Raw genomic sequence first — 16,087 nt, 5'->3', positions numbered from 1 at the left:
ACATCGTTATTGCGAAATATATTTTTCCATACGTGTGCCACTCGAAGATATTCGTCCGCTCGTATCTGCCAAAGGCGCGACGAAAATTCCGCAGGATAAAAATATCAGTGCCGGGTTAGGATACGCGTGGCTAATTTTGGATCCTGTTTTGGTCTTTTCATACACTGAGAGAAAAGTATATGATATTTGGAACTATAACGATACAGTAACTAAATTATAATCCGAAATATCATATTTATAATAAGTATTACCATAATAATTACGGTAATAATTACGATATAGGCATAACATAACCAACTATATAATATTTTTACTAAGAATTACAGTAAGTTATGGATGCAAATATAAAATGGTAGGTAAAAGTGACTCTTTCATATAGTCAATATTACCAGAATATTTGCTAAATGACGACAGATGTAACTATATGAATATTAAATCTCACTATATTCGTGAATGAGAAATTACCATATATGTGGTAAGAGTAACTAAACAATTGTTTAAGACAATCATTGACTATGTATTTGTGTTTATTCTACCATATTTCGCAGGTTCCACGAACTATAAAAATATGCTTGACGCCAAAATGAACTATAAAATATAGTGAGATTATAGTTAATTCAACTATATTTTTCTATCAGTGTACGAACGCTCAAACTTTCGGCATAAAATACGCGCGCGTATATTTAAATGCATATAACCGCGTGGAAAGTTTAAGTGTAGTACTCGGAGAAGAAAAATAACAAGAAGAACGTCGAGAACACGGCGTTGGCACTTCGACCTCAGGTACAGCCGGCTATTCAATCTTTTAAAGTCCTAGGACGCAATCGGCAGCTCGGAAGCTGAAATAGCTCTTCATGAGCGCTAATTGTCTCATGCGCGCACGAGGATGTACGGGGGCCGAGGCGAGCGACTAATTGCGCAAATAATTCGCTTCCGTCCCCGAAAACGAGCAGCGAGTAAACAACACACACACACACACGCGCGAGCCGCGAGCCTTCTCATTCTCCGAACCGCGCGTCGCGGCTCCTCCGCGATTCGGCAAGTAGGACAAGGCGCATCGCCGTGGTTTCACCGCGGCTCGGCACCGAGAGAGAACACCTTCGTAATAAGCCACGAAGGCGAAGGCGAGCTGCTCTCCTCGTCGAGTAAACGCTCGGCACTTGACACGGCCGCTCTCGCGCCGGCCGATAGCATCGTTGTTTGCACATGCATCTGTGTACGAGCGCCGGCGAGTGTGTCGACGCGTACAATCGAGGTACGTATGAGGTGGGGCCAGGTAGGTAGGTAGGTAGGTAGGTAGGTAGGTGCAATACCGAGGTTCAGGACACGCACCACCCCTGTCGGCCCCTCGAGATGCCGCCGACATGGAGCGCGTACACTGAGAGGAAAGTATATGATATTTGGAACTACGTATAATGATACAGTAACTAAATTATAGTCCGAAATATCATATTTATAGTAAGTATTACCATAATATCGGTAATAATTACGATATAGGTATAGTATAACCAACCATATATTTTTACTAAGAATTATAGTAAGTTAAACTAAAATTATTTAAGTATGAATACAAATATCAAATGGTAGGTAAAGTAACTCTTGTATATAGTCAATATTACCAGAATATTTGCTAAATGATGACAGATGTAACTATATGAATATTAAATCTCACTATATTCGTGAATGAGAAATTACCATACATGTGGTAAAAGTAGCTAAACAATTGCAATTAAGACAATCATTGACTATATATTTGCGTTTATTCTACTATATTTCGCAGGTTCCACGAACTATAAAAATATGCTTGACGCCAAAATGAACTTTAAAATATAGTGAGATCATAGTCAATTCAACTATATTTTTCTATCAGTGTACTCGGAAGGTGCTCACCTAGGAGCGACTTATTATTCCCCAATTCTGCCGTCGTCGACGTCGTCGTCGTCGACGACGCGCGGAAGAGGACGTCACGCTGGCGCGACGGGACGGAAGAGCGCTTGCCGATCGGTGGAGTTACTAAGGTGAGTGCAAAACTTTCGATGGATGGGGGAACGGGCCAAGTATTAAAATTTGACGAGGGGGGGGGGGGGTGGGACGATTTGTTCGTCCCGGCGGCTAATTCCGCCATTGTTCCTCGTCGTCTCTCGTCCACACATCGTGCATCGACATATTCGTAAGCGCCGCCACGAAACCGAGTCGATACGTCTTCGGGAGAGCCATCAGAACTTTCGCACTCACCCGATACAACGCGCTCGCATAGTTCGGTAAGTTCGGTAGGTTAATACGGAATTAACCCGCATGTGCGATCTGCGCACGTATACTCGCTCGGCTCGAACAATGCGACGGTTCGCTTCCTACCCTCGTGCTTTTTCCCATTGTGACGGTATCCTCTTCCCGGAGTGATAGCGCGGAGACGTCCGCTCATTGTGACGCTCCACCGGTTGCACTTAGCGCGTACACGCGCCTGGAAGACCGAGGAGTTTCTTCTCTCTCTCTCTCTCTCTCTCTCTCTCTCTCTCTCTCTCTCTCTCTCTCTCTCTCTCTCTCTCTCTCACTCTCTCACTCTCTCTCTCTCTCTCTTTCCTCGCGCGTGTGATACATGGTGTATAAACGTATAAATAATATGAATTTCACGGCGGGGAAAGTTGAGCCGCGCGAGAAGAACGAAGCCTGCTGCACGTTTCGGCTAGTGTGTATGTGTGTGTATACATACATATATTATACACACACACACACATATATATATATATATGTATGTACACATCGGCTAACCTTTCTACGATGGCTCGCTTCAGATTGCGAAAGATTCTCTACATATCGGAGCGGGCGCTGCTCCTCGGAGAATTTGCGCAATCCGCGGATTGTCATTGAGATTTTGATCGCATGCCCCGCGAGCGCGGAGATAAGAGCTCTCGCTCTCGTGGCGCGTTTACTTTCTCCCGCAATGAAGAGTAATTATCCAATATTCGGCGGGAGAGCGAGAGGCGAAGAGAGATCGCCTCTCGCCGTGTTCTCGTTCGTGAGTCGACTGCGAATATCGGTCCGGCACGAGGAACGGCCGGTCGAGGGCTGCGTGATGTTTTGCCGGGGGTACGTCGTAGAACTAATTAAAGCGCGGCGGTGTGAGGCGAACATGCGACGGAAATAGGAACTAACGCCCGCAATGCATAATAATTGCTCGCTTACTTACGTAAGGAATTAAGCAAGCCGCTCGGCTTATCAATCCGCTCGGCAAAAAGGTCAAGCTCGTTTCGACCCGTTTGAGCGAGCGAGCGATAGAAAGGGCAGGAGCGATACCACCGGTGTGAATTCGCGCGCAGCCACGAGCCGACCTCCGAATCCGATCGTTTCGTATGTCGAATGGTTTCCAGAAGCGCGCGGAATTCGCGCGGCTCGACTCCCCGGCGAATGTTATTTACTCCGATTTACTCGCAATACGCGCGAGAGCGCGAGACCGCGGTTTTGCAATCGCGCTCGTGTTTCCATTAACGGTGCACCGTGTAACGTATTTATATTAATATTAAACACTAATGGAAACGGAAGTCGCGCGTGCGCGAGTCAAGAGAAGGTAGAACTCGAATTCGGCGGTGGCTCGGCGAAAAGCCTGGAAAATCGCAGCGACTTCCGCGTCCCTCGCGTCACTCGAAAAGGAAAACGCTGACCGGCCGCCATCGCGTCGCATGTACGAAAGCGAGACAAAAATATTCTCGCAATGCTGCAATTTTTATTTTAACTAGCGCACTTTCATAGAGCAGGAGAGAACGCGCCCGTAAATAACTTCTGTCGTCTATAACTGGTTAGTCTCGCGCGCGCGGAACTAACTGTATCTGCAGGCTCTAACGTCTCTCTCTCTCTCTCTCCCTCCCTCCCTCTCTCTCTCTCTCTCTCTTCGACACATACGATGAAAATAAAAAGCGAGAGAGAAAGAGAGAGAAGGAGAGAGAGAGAGAGAGAAGGAGAGAGAGAAAGAGAGAGAGGGAGGGGAGAGAAAAAAGAAGCGGAGAAAGGAGGAGCAAGAGAGGGAACGAAAAAAAGAAAGAGTAATCTCACGTTTGCCTCGTTACTCATAACACGCTCTCTCGCCTCATCCCTATCGACGGGCGAGTGGACACGGATGTCCACGAGCTTTCGACGGTCATTGACTTCGCTTCGCTAGCCGCCGAAGGGTCATATACGACGAGCGAGCGAGCAGGAGATGCGCGGTCGAGGTCGATAAGCGTGTGGGAATGCGATACTTTGTGCAAACGCGAGTTTACGCCACTATACGGCGCGCTAGCAAGGAGGGATAAAAACGATAAGGGCGGGATAGAAAAAGAGAGGAGGGGGACGGGGGGAAAGTCAAAGAAACGGCGCGGAAACACGTCCCTAATCGACGACGAGCAACAACTTGACAGAACACACTCGCGATTAATCGCCGCGATATCGATATAAGAAGGGCGACCGCGGCTGGCGATTCGTTTACGTTTTCGGCCCCGCAGATGCGTTACGTTTTATCGCCGGTCGGCGCTTCCCGGCGGTTTCCGATTAATCGGCGAGCAACGCAGTTAGCTCGCGCGCGGTCCTTCGTAATTGGACTAGCGCTAATTTCCCGACGCTTCCACGCGCGCCCATCATTTCGGAATTAATGTTTCGTTTGTACAAATGTAAAGCCCCAGGAGGGAGAGGGAGAGGGAGAGGGAGAGGAGCCGGTCGGCGCAGACGACGACATCGGCCTGTACACGCGAATGAGCGCAGCGGCGGGCGAACACGTTTAAATACCGCGGTGTATCGTATTTCTACCTGGTGGACACAGGAAACGGTCGTCGCGCAGCCGGGACAGGGGGGAGGAGGGGGGTTCTAGAAGCGCGCGCGAGCAACACGACGGCGTTTAACCATGGTTGCTCGTGTGTGTTTCTACGAGGGATTAGCATACGACGTTAATCGATGGCGATCGAAGCCCTCGGCGGAAAGCGTCGCGCGGATTATCAGCGGCATGCCAACCCGCTCTGTCCATCTCTGTCCGTCCGCGTGTTGGTCTCTCCCTGCGTCGATCGCGGGCTAGCCGTCGTCCGTCCGACCGTCGTTCCTGGCGTCGCGTCGCGTCGCGTCGCGCGGAACGGCGCGCGCTGCGGAAGAAGAACGCGCGAATCGCGGAATCGCGGACAAACTCGCTTTTACGACGTCGAAGGCGCGCTTGCCGCGAGATGCCGCGATAAATATAGTACCGCCCCGGCCGGACGTAGAGCAAGAACGCGACGGTGTGATACGTCAATATGAATGCAAAAGCGAGCGCGACCGCGCGCGCTCTACGGCCTCTGGCTAACTCAGCGAGCGCGCAATTTTTCGACTTGGCTCTGTTTTCTGCTTTCCTCTTGTCATTATTTTTCTTCTTTCTCTCTCTCTCTCTCTCTCTCTCTCTCTCTCTCTCTCTCTCTCTCTCTCTTTCCTCCCACCCCCCATCGCCATCGCCGCCGCCACCCACAACCCTCTCGCTCCCTCCCCGCCGCCCACGCTGCTCTAACCTTTCCCCACCCACCTGCACCGCGTTGCGTTCCGCGATAGAAGCGACGAGGGGTTTTTTGGGGAAGCGACCCGGGTTTCACAAGCGCTGAAAGTGACGACGTAAAAGCTGATGGTTGTAAAAGCGCTATGGCGGAGGGTGGAAGATAAAGAGAGCGCTGGACGAACAGAGTGGGACAGTCGTTTACGGCGCAGGGGGAGAGGAGGTGGCGGAGAGAATGGGATGAGAGAACGCGGGACGAATGAACGGGAAGGGACGCAGGGGGGACGGGGTAGGACACGCACATACACACACGCGGTAAAGGGTCGAAACGTGGGGAAGCAGGACAGAGGGTAGGGAGGGGGGGGGAGAGAGAGAGAGAGAGAGAAAGGGCATGCGGGGGATCGATAATTCCTGTATTCACTCACCTCATATACATTCGGGTGCCAAACTTTTGTCATGAAACGAATGCTTGGTGGACTGTACGGATAATCCGGCGGGAACTTCATGTGTGCCTGTAACAGAGTAAAGCAAACTCGTCAGCGTGCATTCTCAAAGTACGCGGCTCGCCGACTCGTCGGGAGATTCGACGCCTACGCGTAGAGTCTGTCTATGTACGCTAGAGCGAGAGCGAGAGAGAGAGAGAGAGAGAGAGAGAGAGAGAGAGAGAGAGCGAGTGAGAGAGAGGGGGGGAGGGAGAGGAAGAGAGAGCGAACACGAGAACGTGTTCTACACGTCTTTGCATAACGCAACGCAACGCGAGGCAAAGCAAGACGAGGCGAGGCGAGGCGACGCGACGAAGAAGCGAGAATTGAAACCGTTATAATTTCGGCGAGTTCAACGTTCGGCGCAAGGAGCGCGCGCGGAGGAGAAAAAATATGCACGTGTACAGGAGTCACGTCAGTCGCCGCGGTTCCGTTGTCACGATTAAACGTGGGAACTCGCTCGCGTGTGCCTAACAACGATGTTGACATCTGAAACTCGCCGAAAATATCTCGACTTTGACAGCCAAGTCCGGCCGATATCTACGAGGGGAGCCCTCGGCGAGCCTCCCGAGCGGACTTTTCTCAAACGACGCGCGCTTAACACACAAACACGTGCGCAGGATGTGCCGTCCGTTCACACGCGAAGATACGCGATATTGGAAATTATTAACTTGTCGTTGGATCGTTAAACGATAGGCTCTCTCTCTCTCTCTCTCTCTCTCCCCGGCTCGGCTCGGCGCTGCGCCTTCTCCTGTCCCTTCGCCGCGAGGAGAACTCGTGAATGCAAAATGATGAAAAAATTTATATATATCCGCCGAGTCGATACGCTAGAAGTGGGACACCCTGTACAAGGCATGAATGAAGACATCGGTGTTCCACGATGCTGCGAAAGTGGAACAACATGGCCGTCTAGAACGTAGCCAAGATAACACGACCGACAACATGTAAAATCCGGAGCGCGCGCGCGCGCGCGCAGGGGCGGGAGAGAGTCGACGTCGACGTGAAATTCGACGTTTCGATCGCGGTGCACGCCGTCCACCGGAGGATTGCGCGACGATATCGATTTCCATTCCGGCGCGAAAGGGACGTCTGGCTGTGTTCGATGCCGGGCTTCGGCGAAGCTTCGCCGTCGGGACGCTATATTGATCGCGACCTGGTCATGGCCCAAATATCCACCTCGTCCTCCGGGATAACCGCGTTCTAGAATTAACCTACTTTCCACCGGCGGCTACACGCTCTCGCGCACGGCGTCGCGAAAAATCTACTCGAAATCGCGTCGCGCGCATCGTTTCGAGGCACTTCCCCGCGGTCGCTCGTTTTTCCTCGCATTTTTAATCCAACCGAAACGCCCGCCACGGCGTCGCAATTGACGCGTTATTGAAAATAACGTATCTAACGTGACTCGGCAACGCGACGACCGGTAATTTATTTATTTATTTATTTATTTATTTATTTGACGCTGTACGGGTGAACACCCTTTGGTATACATAAAATTGAGATGGCTAATATAATGAAGATCAATCAAACTTATATATAATGAAAAATTATATGTAATTATAGGTAATGCTTCCGACGCCCTCGTCGGGGTCTCTTCCCGCGAAGAATTACAACATTCGATGTGTCATCGAAGTGCCCACGCTGTTCCTTGCGCGTTTCATAACGCTCGTTGCGACGATGAACGGGCTGAATGAAATATCCGAGTAAAGTCAAATATCGATGTTTCATCTGCCGTTTGCCGGTAGAAACATGCGAAACCGAGCTTCCCGGTGTGATAGCGCAGTATCGATCGCGCTTATCAGCGCGTGATCTCGCATGGCATTCCCGGCTAATATTCCGAGAACTGTCCATAATACGGGCTTTCTGTTTTTACGCCGGAATTCTCTGGAGTTTTCGCGTGTCAAGATGCGCGCGCGCGCGCCCGCCGAAGGTCGCTTTTGCTGTCGAGGCTAAGCAAGATTCACGAGGATTTTCGCGAAATGCTCCGGAACGATCACCCCGTCGTCTGTCGTCTTCCGTCGCAGCGGCTACACCGCGCGCGCAACCTAGAAATATTCGCGACCCACTTCGGCAATAAGCGCCGCTTCATCATCGCCCGCAAGCCGCCGTGTCGTGGAACGAACGAGCGAGACTGCGAAATCAAGTCAGCTTTTCCGCGGGAGATCGACTCGACCGGACGACGTCGTCTTTGCGAGTGCCGCCTGGCCTCTGTGATTTATCCGTCACTTGAATCGCCGCGCGGGGGCCGGGGGGAAGAGAGGAGGTCCACGGCCTTTTAAACCCGAGAACGCGAAGCTGCGAGACACACGCTCGAGGAAATGTAACGACCGGATGTAACGGTAAACGCTTCGCGGCTAACCGAGAGGCCCGATGAAACGCGCCCAGATGTGTGAAAATAAATCGCCGAGTCAATCTTTCGTTTCAGATTCCAATTTGTCGGGCCGCTCGCTCGTCGGATTTTCCGCGGTGTATCGGCAGCACGGATTCTCCGCGACCTGCCTGTCGCGCGGCTGTGTCGTCCCGCCGCGCGCCGATGAAATTCAATATTGATCCTTGCGCCGGCGAATTTGCCCGAACATCTCCACCGTGTCCCCTTCGCGATCGTATTGTTCAGTGACGATGAGCTCTGTCGTTGGCGCTTCTACCGCGGAGGAAACGTCGACGATCATTTTCGACCGCTTCCAGGGCCGCGCAAGACACGGCACTTCCTGCCGGGAAAAGGAACAGGAAAAGGACCGCCGCGAGAATCGACCGGGCTCTCCTTGCCGCACATTGTGTATCGACTATCGATTCTCACGGCTGCTCCTGCGGAAAGTCCTGCGCTCGCGAGAGCCGAGATGTCCATCTTGTTCTCCACCTCTCTCTCTCTCTCTCTCTCTCTCTCTCTCTCTCTCTCTCTCTCTCTCTCTCTCTGCACGAGGTGAAAGGATAAAGTCTGATGGAGAAGCGGGCGCCGGCGAGTTTCGTCCGCGGAAAATGAAACGACGAGGAGTCCTGGCAGGACGACGAAGCGGGCCGCGGCGCGTCGAGACGCTTGCTTGGCTCATCAAGATATCCACGAGGAGAGAGATCGGCTTCTCCTCCGTATCGGCTCGTTCATTTCCGAACGGGACGAGGAGATTCGGTGAAAGTTGGCCGTGTCGATCGGCATAGGGCTCGCTCGCTCGCCCAGGAATAGAATCGAGACAACGCTCGATGGTATTTTATGTAACTTGGCAGCCGCCAAGCTGTGCCTCCGCTTTTACCACGCCGCGCATAAATTCTGACCACGAGGGGGGCCTTCCTCCCCTCGCGGCCTTCTCGTGGAACGCGACGCCCGTAAGGGCTTGATGAAACCGCCGATTACGATCGACGCGCACGAGCTCTCTCACGTCTCTGCTGCGCGCGCGCGCGCGAACAAATTGCAAACAATTGCAGTGCCGTGAGACGTCGGCTATCGAAACGTCAAAATCAGATGACCGCGCGACGACGCGGCGAATAAAGAACACCCCATTCGCGCTTCAGGGCTGTGATCTCAGGGCCGAGAATGAGAGAAATGCGCGCCGGTTCTCGGGCTCGTCGATGTGTGTCGCTCTTCTTTCCGTTCCTTTCGCAACGTATCGAATCAAACGCCCCTATACGCGGTACATAATATTTTCATCGCGTATATAGAATCGTCCCTCCCCCTCTCGCCCAATATCTGTTGTCATCCGCGCGTCATCATACGTGCCTCTTCGGTCACGAATGCCAACGTCGCACGGTCGCTTCGAGCGACGCGGCACTCGGTTACAGATCGAAAGTAGTTTCTGCCCGAAATATTCCATTTCGCTTGTAGCACGTGACGAACGTCGAAAATGAACGGAGGGCGAGACGGAGGTAACCTGATCGTATATCATACATATGCGCGATTCGTTTCGTGCGGCCGCATGAATATCACCGAAGTCTTCGAGTCGACGGCGACTCGCGACGGCGATCGCCGGCGGAAATCTCGGTCCGTCTCTCTCTCTCTCTCTCTCTCTCTCTCTCTCTCTCGACGAGACTCGCTTGCGCCGCTTATGCGATTACGGCCGACTAAATAAACCGACAAAGCGATGAAGTCTGGATTCACCTCGAGTCGCAAACGAAGCCGCCTCGGTTATCTCCTTCTCGCGCTGCGACTGAAAGCGCCGCGATTCCGAAGCTCGGGGTCATTTATATCCAACGGCTCGCGAGAGACCCGAGACTCTCTCTCTCTCTCTCTCTCTCTCTCTCTCTCTCTCTCTCTCTCTCTCTCTCTCTCTCTCTCTCTCTCTCTCTCTCTCGGCGGTCTCTCTTCTGCTCCATAAATCGCGCGGCCGATCGGAGAGACAACACGGACGCGGGCGGCGAGAGAGTTACTCATCTGCAAAAGCACGAGCAGCGAGAGAGAGAGAGAGAGAGAGAGAGAGAGAGAGAGAGAGAGAGAGCGAGAGAGAGAGAGAGAGAGCGAGAGCATCTACCTGAGAGCCGATCTCGGCGCGAGAGCGTTCGCCGGTTAAGGGCTAACGTGATTACGGTAAAGTGGATAATAGATTAATCCACGGCGGCGGGTCTTTCGAAATAGCCACGCGGACGGATTTACATCGGCGGGTACCGTACACACGTACGCGTACGCTGTGATACGGTCTCTCTCTACGCGAGAAACTACGCGCTGCACGCGGCGCTCGTTACCGTCGGTTACGTTGTGGGAAGACACATCGCGTTACGTGAATAGGCGCGTTCACTCGTCGTTCACGATGAGGCAGAGAGTGGTTTAGAAAGCGGCCAGGCCGCGCGCGCGATGACGACCGCGGCTGCCGGGCCGACGCGACACGGCGCGCGGGATATGCAAAAAAAGTTCACACAGCCGCGCGCCGGCAATGACGACACTCATTTTGCAGCCTGCCACTTCAGCAACTCGGCCACAGTCGTTAAGATTACCGGTCCTGCCCTTATCGTATTGTATCGCGCGCTAACGTCAGGAAGGCGAAAACTTGCGCGGCAAGTCTGCCCGCCGCGGTTCCGGCGGATTGTTCGCGTCTGTGTCGTCTGCATGCACACCATGAAGTTTGTGGCTTTTTCGGTCTGCGCGAACGCGATGTTTGCAGTGAACGCGATCGCGCCGTCGTCGTCGCGTTTATCTAATTTCGCGAGATTCCGGATATTAATGTACCAGCGAGCGAGAGAGGCGAAGTGCGAAGCAACATTGCGAAGCGCGACCATTGTCGCTCGTTCGGTCAAGGTAGTCGCAATGTCTCTCGCGTGCGATGATCGTCACAATTCGCCTGGCAGAGAAACTCTCAAATTTCCGAGATAAACATTGGCTCAAGGATACAAGAGACAAGGCGCTCCGGCCATATGCGGTGAACTCGAAATTCCGCAACGGTACGCACGTGCGAGCGCGCGTGTTCGGCGACATTAGACGGTCGATAGAGGCGGCTATTTCAGACATTTCGTTATCGGCTTGGTCGGGCCGGGGTGTCAATAATGAACGTTGTCCTATTAGTTAAATGTTAAACACGATGTTACGTTATGATGCAAATTCGCTCTGAAATGCGTTTTAAGTCCCGGCGGTCTCCGGTAAACAGAACGCTAACGGATTCCACTTTCAACGGTACGAACAGAGACACACACACACACAAAGCCGCCGCGCCGTGCTCCGAGTATGTAAACGTATCATTTTTTACTACAATGTACCACCGAGACATGGAGGGAGAAAGAGAAAGAAAGAAAGAGAGAGAGAAGAGAGATAGACATCGTTTGAACTTGGCGTTTAATTGCGCTTAATTCGCTCGCCGAGGAGAGAACTTGGACGCGACTCAATCGTGCGGAAAATAGATTAATTCGTCGTTCTTCCGTCTCGTCCTCGATATTATATATTAAATAGGACAGAGAGAGAGAGAGAGAGAGAGAAGGAGAGGGAGAGAGAGCTGCGAGATATGCGCAGAGAGCCGAGAACCGAAGAAACATATCGAAAATATGTCCGTGATATCACGCAGTGATAATATTCCGCATCGCACTAGCGCAATAACATCGCTCGCCGACTTCGTAAGTCGTACGTTCTCGGCGGCAAAAAGAAACGCTCGTCAATAACATCGACCGGTCCGTTGCATTATGCGCGAGGTTGAGATACACGTTATTCGCGTTAGCATAAATAGAAATCGCAGCCGTGCGAAATGATCGCGCGGCTCTCCGCAAAGGGGCACACGCGTTCGCCCCGAACTCGCCGCGGATCTCTTTGTTTACGCTTTCCGCCATCAGCAGGGGGAGAGAGAGAGAGAGAGAGAGAGAGAGAGAGAGAGAGAGAAAGAGGGGGGAGAGAGAGAGAGAAAGATAGAATCGCTCGCCAAGGTGCACACACATAGCAGGCAGGACGATCAACTGCTCCCGCCCGCGTCTCGTTCGCGCGCACCGGAAATGATTAACTCTTTTATTCCGTTCGCCGAGGGAAAGGAACGGATCGAGCGCAGGGCAAGGTGACGCGACACGACACGGCATGACGCTACGCGACGCGTCACGTTGCGTCGCGTCGCGTCGCGTCGTGTCGCGCAGCACCGCGTCCGGACATAACCAAGAAACCGCGGACGATACCGTGATGATGATGACGACGACGACGATGGTCTCGCGCAATAATATAAGCATCGATAACGTGGACATACTCGTCGCTCGATCCGGCGAGAGTCTCGCGCGCCAAGCATACGTTATACGCGGCGCGGTGCAGTGCGGCGCGAGGGAGAGAGTCAGCGTACCTTGAAATAACCGCCCTGGTAGAGCGTGTCGGGCGGGCCGAAGATCGCGACTTCCCACTCGAACATGTTGTCCTCGTTGACGAGCTTGACGCGGAAGCCCTCGACGGGCTCCTCCTGCAGGCTCTTGTACTCGAGGGCTAGCGCCCGTAACGCGCTGCTCGTCGGCTGTGCCATAATCCTGACCGCCTCGGCTCTCTCTTCTCTTCTCTCTTGTCGTCGGCTCGCGCGATCGCACTACACAGAACGCCCGGCGAGTCCCGAGCGAACGAGCGAAGAGAGTCACTCGTTCGTTCTTCGGTCGAGTGTGGCCGCCGCCGTGTAACGAACGGCCGAACACAACGGCGACGACGGCGACGATATGCCGGAGCGCGCGCGCGCGTCCTTTTTCTCACGGAATCACCACGACACGACCGACGATGCTGCGACTTGCGAGACGCGGACGAGGCTCACAGGCAAGGTTCGGCGGAGAAATGCGCGAGGCGAGCGGCGCGAGTCGCGGATTTGCGACGCGACGAACGATTGCGACTTTGGTATCGCGCGTGAGACCGCCCGTGAGCGATGCGCCAGGCCACCGCGTTCTCTCTCTCTCTTTTTCTCTCTCTCTATCTCTTTCTCTCTCTCTCTCTTTCTCTCGCTCGTTCTCGCTCTCTGTCTCCCTCTCTCTCGCTCTCTTTTTCTCTCTCTCTCTCTCTCTCTCTCTCTCTCTCGCCCCTTACTCTCTTCTCTGTCTCACTTTCTCGCTTTGCCTCACGCTCTCGCTCTCGCTCTCGGTCTCTCTCTTCTCTCTGGTCGTGCGCCCGATGAACAAAGGAACGTGAGATTGCTACAACGACAGTTACAAGAGAGAAATGCTTCTCCGAGTCAACAATGCAACACCATTCCCGATGACGACGGACGGGTACACGCACGCACCTCTGCCGAGAACCTTAACAAAACAGCTGACGTACTCTCTGCGTCAGCGATCTGATCGTCGCGCATGCGCAGTCCGCTCGTGCGAGCAGTTGGCTCTTTGCCCACGGATAGAGACGCCGCAGCTGAAGAGACACGGGTTTTTAAATGACGGCGAAAGTAACGGGGAGGCTGCGCAAAGAGAGGAGAGAGAGAGAGAGAGAGAGAGCACGATGCTGTCAGATCAAAGTCTTGGCTAATTGTCAAACGACTGTTAGTAATGGATTATTAAAATTATTACAATGTACAGCTTGAGTACGATGCGACACGTGCTGTAACGCGTCGTTGCGATTCACCCGAGCGCAGTTGGAACGTTTACTCGCGGATATTTTCGTTATTTTCGTTCTCAGCCTGTTAATGCCGCAGCCGTTGGCACATGATCGCACGCTTGTACGGGGGGAATGATCAGCGTTACTTTTGCTCGATTGAGAACAGCTGGAATCGACTTAAGATGGCGAATCGGCAGAATCATCGCTCGAGACTCTACACCGTCGAGCGTAGCAGAACGTTTTCCGCTTTGCACGCGGCCGCTTCGAGAACCTTCTTCGGTAATATCCGTGCGTTCACCTCGCGTGTTCGTAGCAGCGCGTTTTCAACGGGCGTCTGGTGTTCCGACCGCTGATTGGCGAACGGACATCCAACCGTTCGCGCCGGCTACTCGGCGGCACGTGTGACACTCGTTAAGTCGACTATCGTTGCCTATCATTGCGGATCGTTACGTTCGTTTTACAAATCTACATGACTATCTAACAATGATACCCCGGAGGTCAAGCGTTAACTCTCGCTGTTGTAATAAAAATTACATCACAGTTTGCTGAAATAACGTGAGCAAAGCAAACGGATATTTGTAAAAAATTATGAAGGAACATTTGTGAGACGCGTCAAATTTGAGAAAAAGGAAAATAGAGAAAAAAAAGTACTTTACTTGTGAGACTCCTAATTTGGAGAACTGAGTCTTTGTGAAGGAAATTTTGCGGGAGAATGATCACTGCGTTCTGCAAAAGAAATTGTCGCTCATAAAAAAGACCCGCTTTACTTTAAATTTTGCTCTGACTTAAAATATTGGTTGTTAAAATTCTGTTTCAGAACTTGAAAGAGCAATTAATTTCTTTTTTCATTTCAAATAACAGATCTTTCATTTCAAATAACATGAACTCTGGGGTCAAGTATACTTACATATATAATGTACATTAAATTATCTGCAATTTTATGATATATAATTTATATTAATGTGTAATTAAGAATCAGTTGATTAAAATACATACGAAACATCGTGTTAACATCTTTGACATTCATTATCTTAACCCTTTAACGCCTACGGGTAACTATAGTTACTAAAAACGCATTTAAAAATCCATAACTTGATCAAAAAAGGAGATATTTTCGTTTTCTTTGCACCACTGTAAAGGTGAATTCTTCCTCTAAAAAATGGTATTTAGATTGTATGTAGATTCGGTTTAGTCTGTTTTTAATTCAGTTTTAATGATAACATGTTTTGTCAAATTCCAAGTAGGCATAGTTAGTTACTGACATCTAGAAGTGCACTATAAATAAATAGATTGGTATCTGTTATAATTTTATACATTTGGAAGCTTTCTCAGATGCAAAATGTGACATTAGAAGAATACGGAAATTCAAAATAGCGAATCCAATATGGTGGACCCGAAAATCAAGAAATCAAGCTATTTTCGTGAAACCTGGTGACCTACGGTTTTTTATGCGGCGAAAAATGAAGGGACGATTGACTATCTAAATGGCGATCTGTAAGATATTCTTCTGAAATAGTAAGCTTGACGCTTTGAATGATAAACTTCACTCACAAATATAGTAAAGTTTCAGCTAAAAAATGTCAAGCTGACTATCAGAGTTATGTCATATAGATTACCCTTCACTCTTCTCCGTATAGGTTGCTCATTTCGTATATGCTTTTAGAATCCAAGTTATATAATACCTATAAACAAAAAACGAACGATAAAAAAATCCAATATAAAATTCTGATATTTTTTTTGGTTATCACTACTTCTAGTCTCAGTTAAAAAAAATCTCAAGTTTTATTCTTAAAACACTTATAAAAAAGTCGGGCGTTAAAGGGTTAAAGTGCAAACGCGCGTGATTTGTATGTTAATGTCATAAGAAAGAAAATACCGCTTTTTTCAATTGAGAGACAATATATATAACAGATGATTATTTTTATTTTGGCGCAAATCATTTTGCAAAAATAATCATTTGTATCTTATTCATGTGCTCACGTTGATATAAATTAAGTCGTGATATCAGATTAATACTTATCGACAAATAAATCATGACGAGACTTCCTTCCTCCTTATTTTTCACGATGTATCTCGCCGAATCATAATTATCTCTATGTAAAATCGCCGGGATATTTTCATTGCATAATCGTACAAGTGTAGCATACGTGTTATCGTTCGTAGGCGAGAGCATATATATCGGGCCGG

General features: G+C 50.7%; 1 protein-coding gene across 2 annotated transcripts in view; it reads right to left on the bottom strand.

The window, feature by feature from the left end:
- LOC105188266 (ubiquitin-conjugating enzyme E2 R2) overlaps nucleotides 1–13,328 on the bottom strand; it is a 17,422-nt gene extending 4,094 nt beyond the window's left edge. For both annotated transcript variants that reach the window (XR_850185.2, XM_011149625.3), the window contains exons 1-2: nucleotides 12,684–13,328; nucleotides 5,905–5,991 (exon numbers count right to left, since the gene is read on the bottom strand). Coding sequence is in view for 1 of the 2 variants with exons in the window: in XM_011149625.3 (XP_011147927.1) it covers nucleotides 5,905–5,991; nucleotides 12,684–12,857 (261 nt within the window). In the remaining variant the exon portion in view is untranslated. The remainder of the gene's footprint in view (nucleotides 1–5,904; nucleotides 5,992–12,683) is intronic.
- Nucleotides 13,329–16,087: the final 2,759 nt, after the last annotated feature.

Source organism: Harpegnathos saltator, unplaced genomic scaffold, assembly GCF_003227715.2.
Source record: "Harpegnathos saltator strain DR-91 unplaced genomic scaffold, Hsal_v8.6 scaffold115, whole genome shotgun sequence".
Classification (NCBI taxonomy): Eukaryota; Metazoa; Arthropoda; class Insecta; order Hymenoptera; family Formicidae; genus Harpegnathos; species Harpegnathos saltator.
This window is presented reverse-complemented; position numbering and strand designations above follow the sequence as displayed.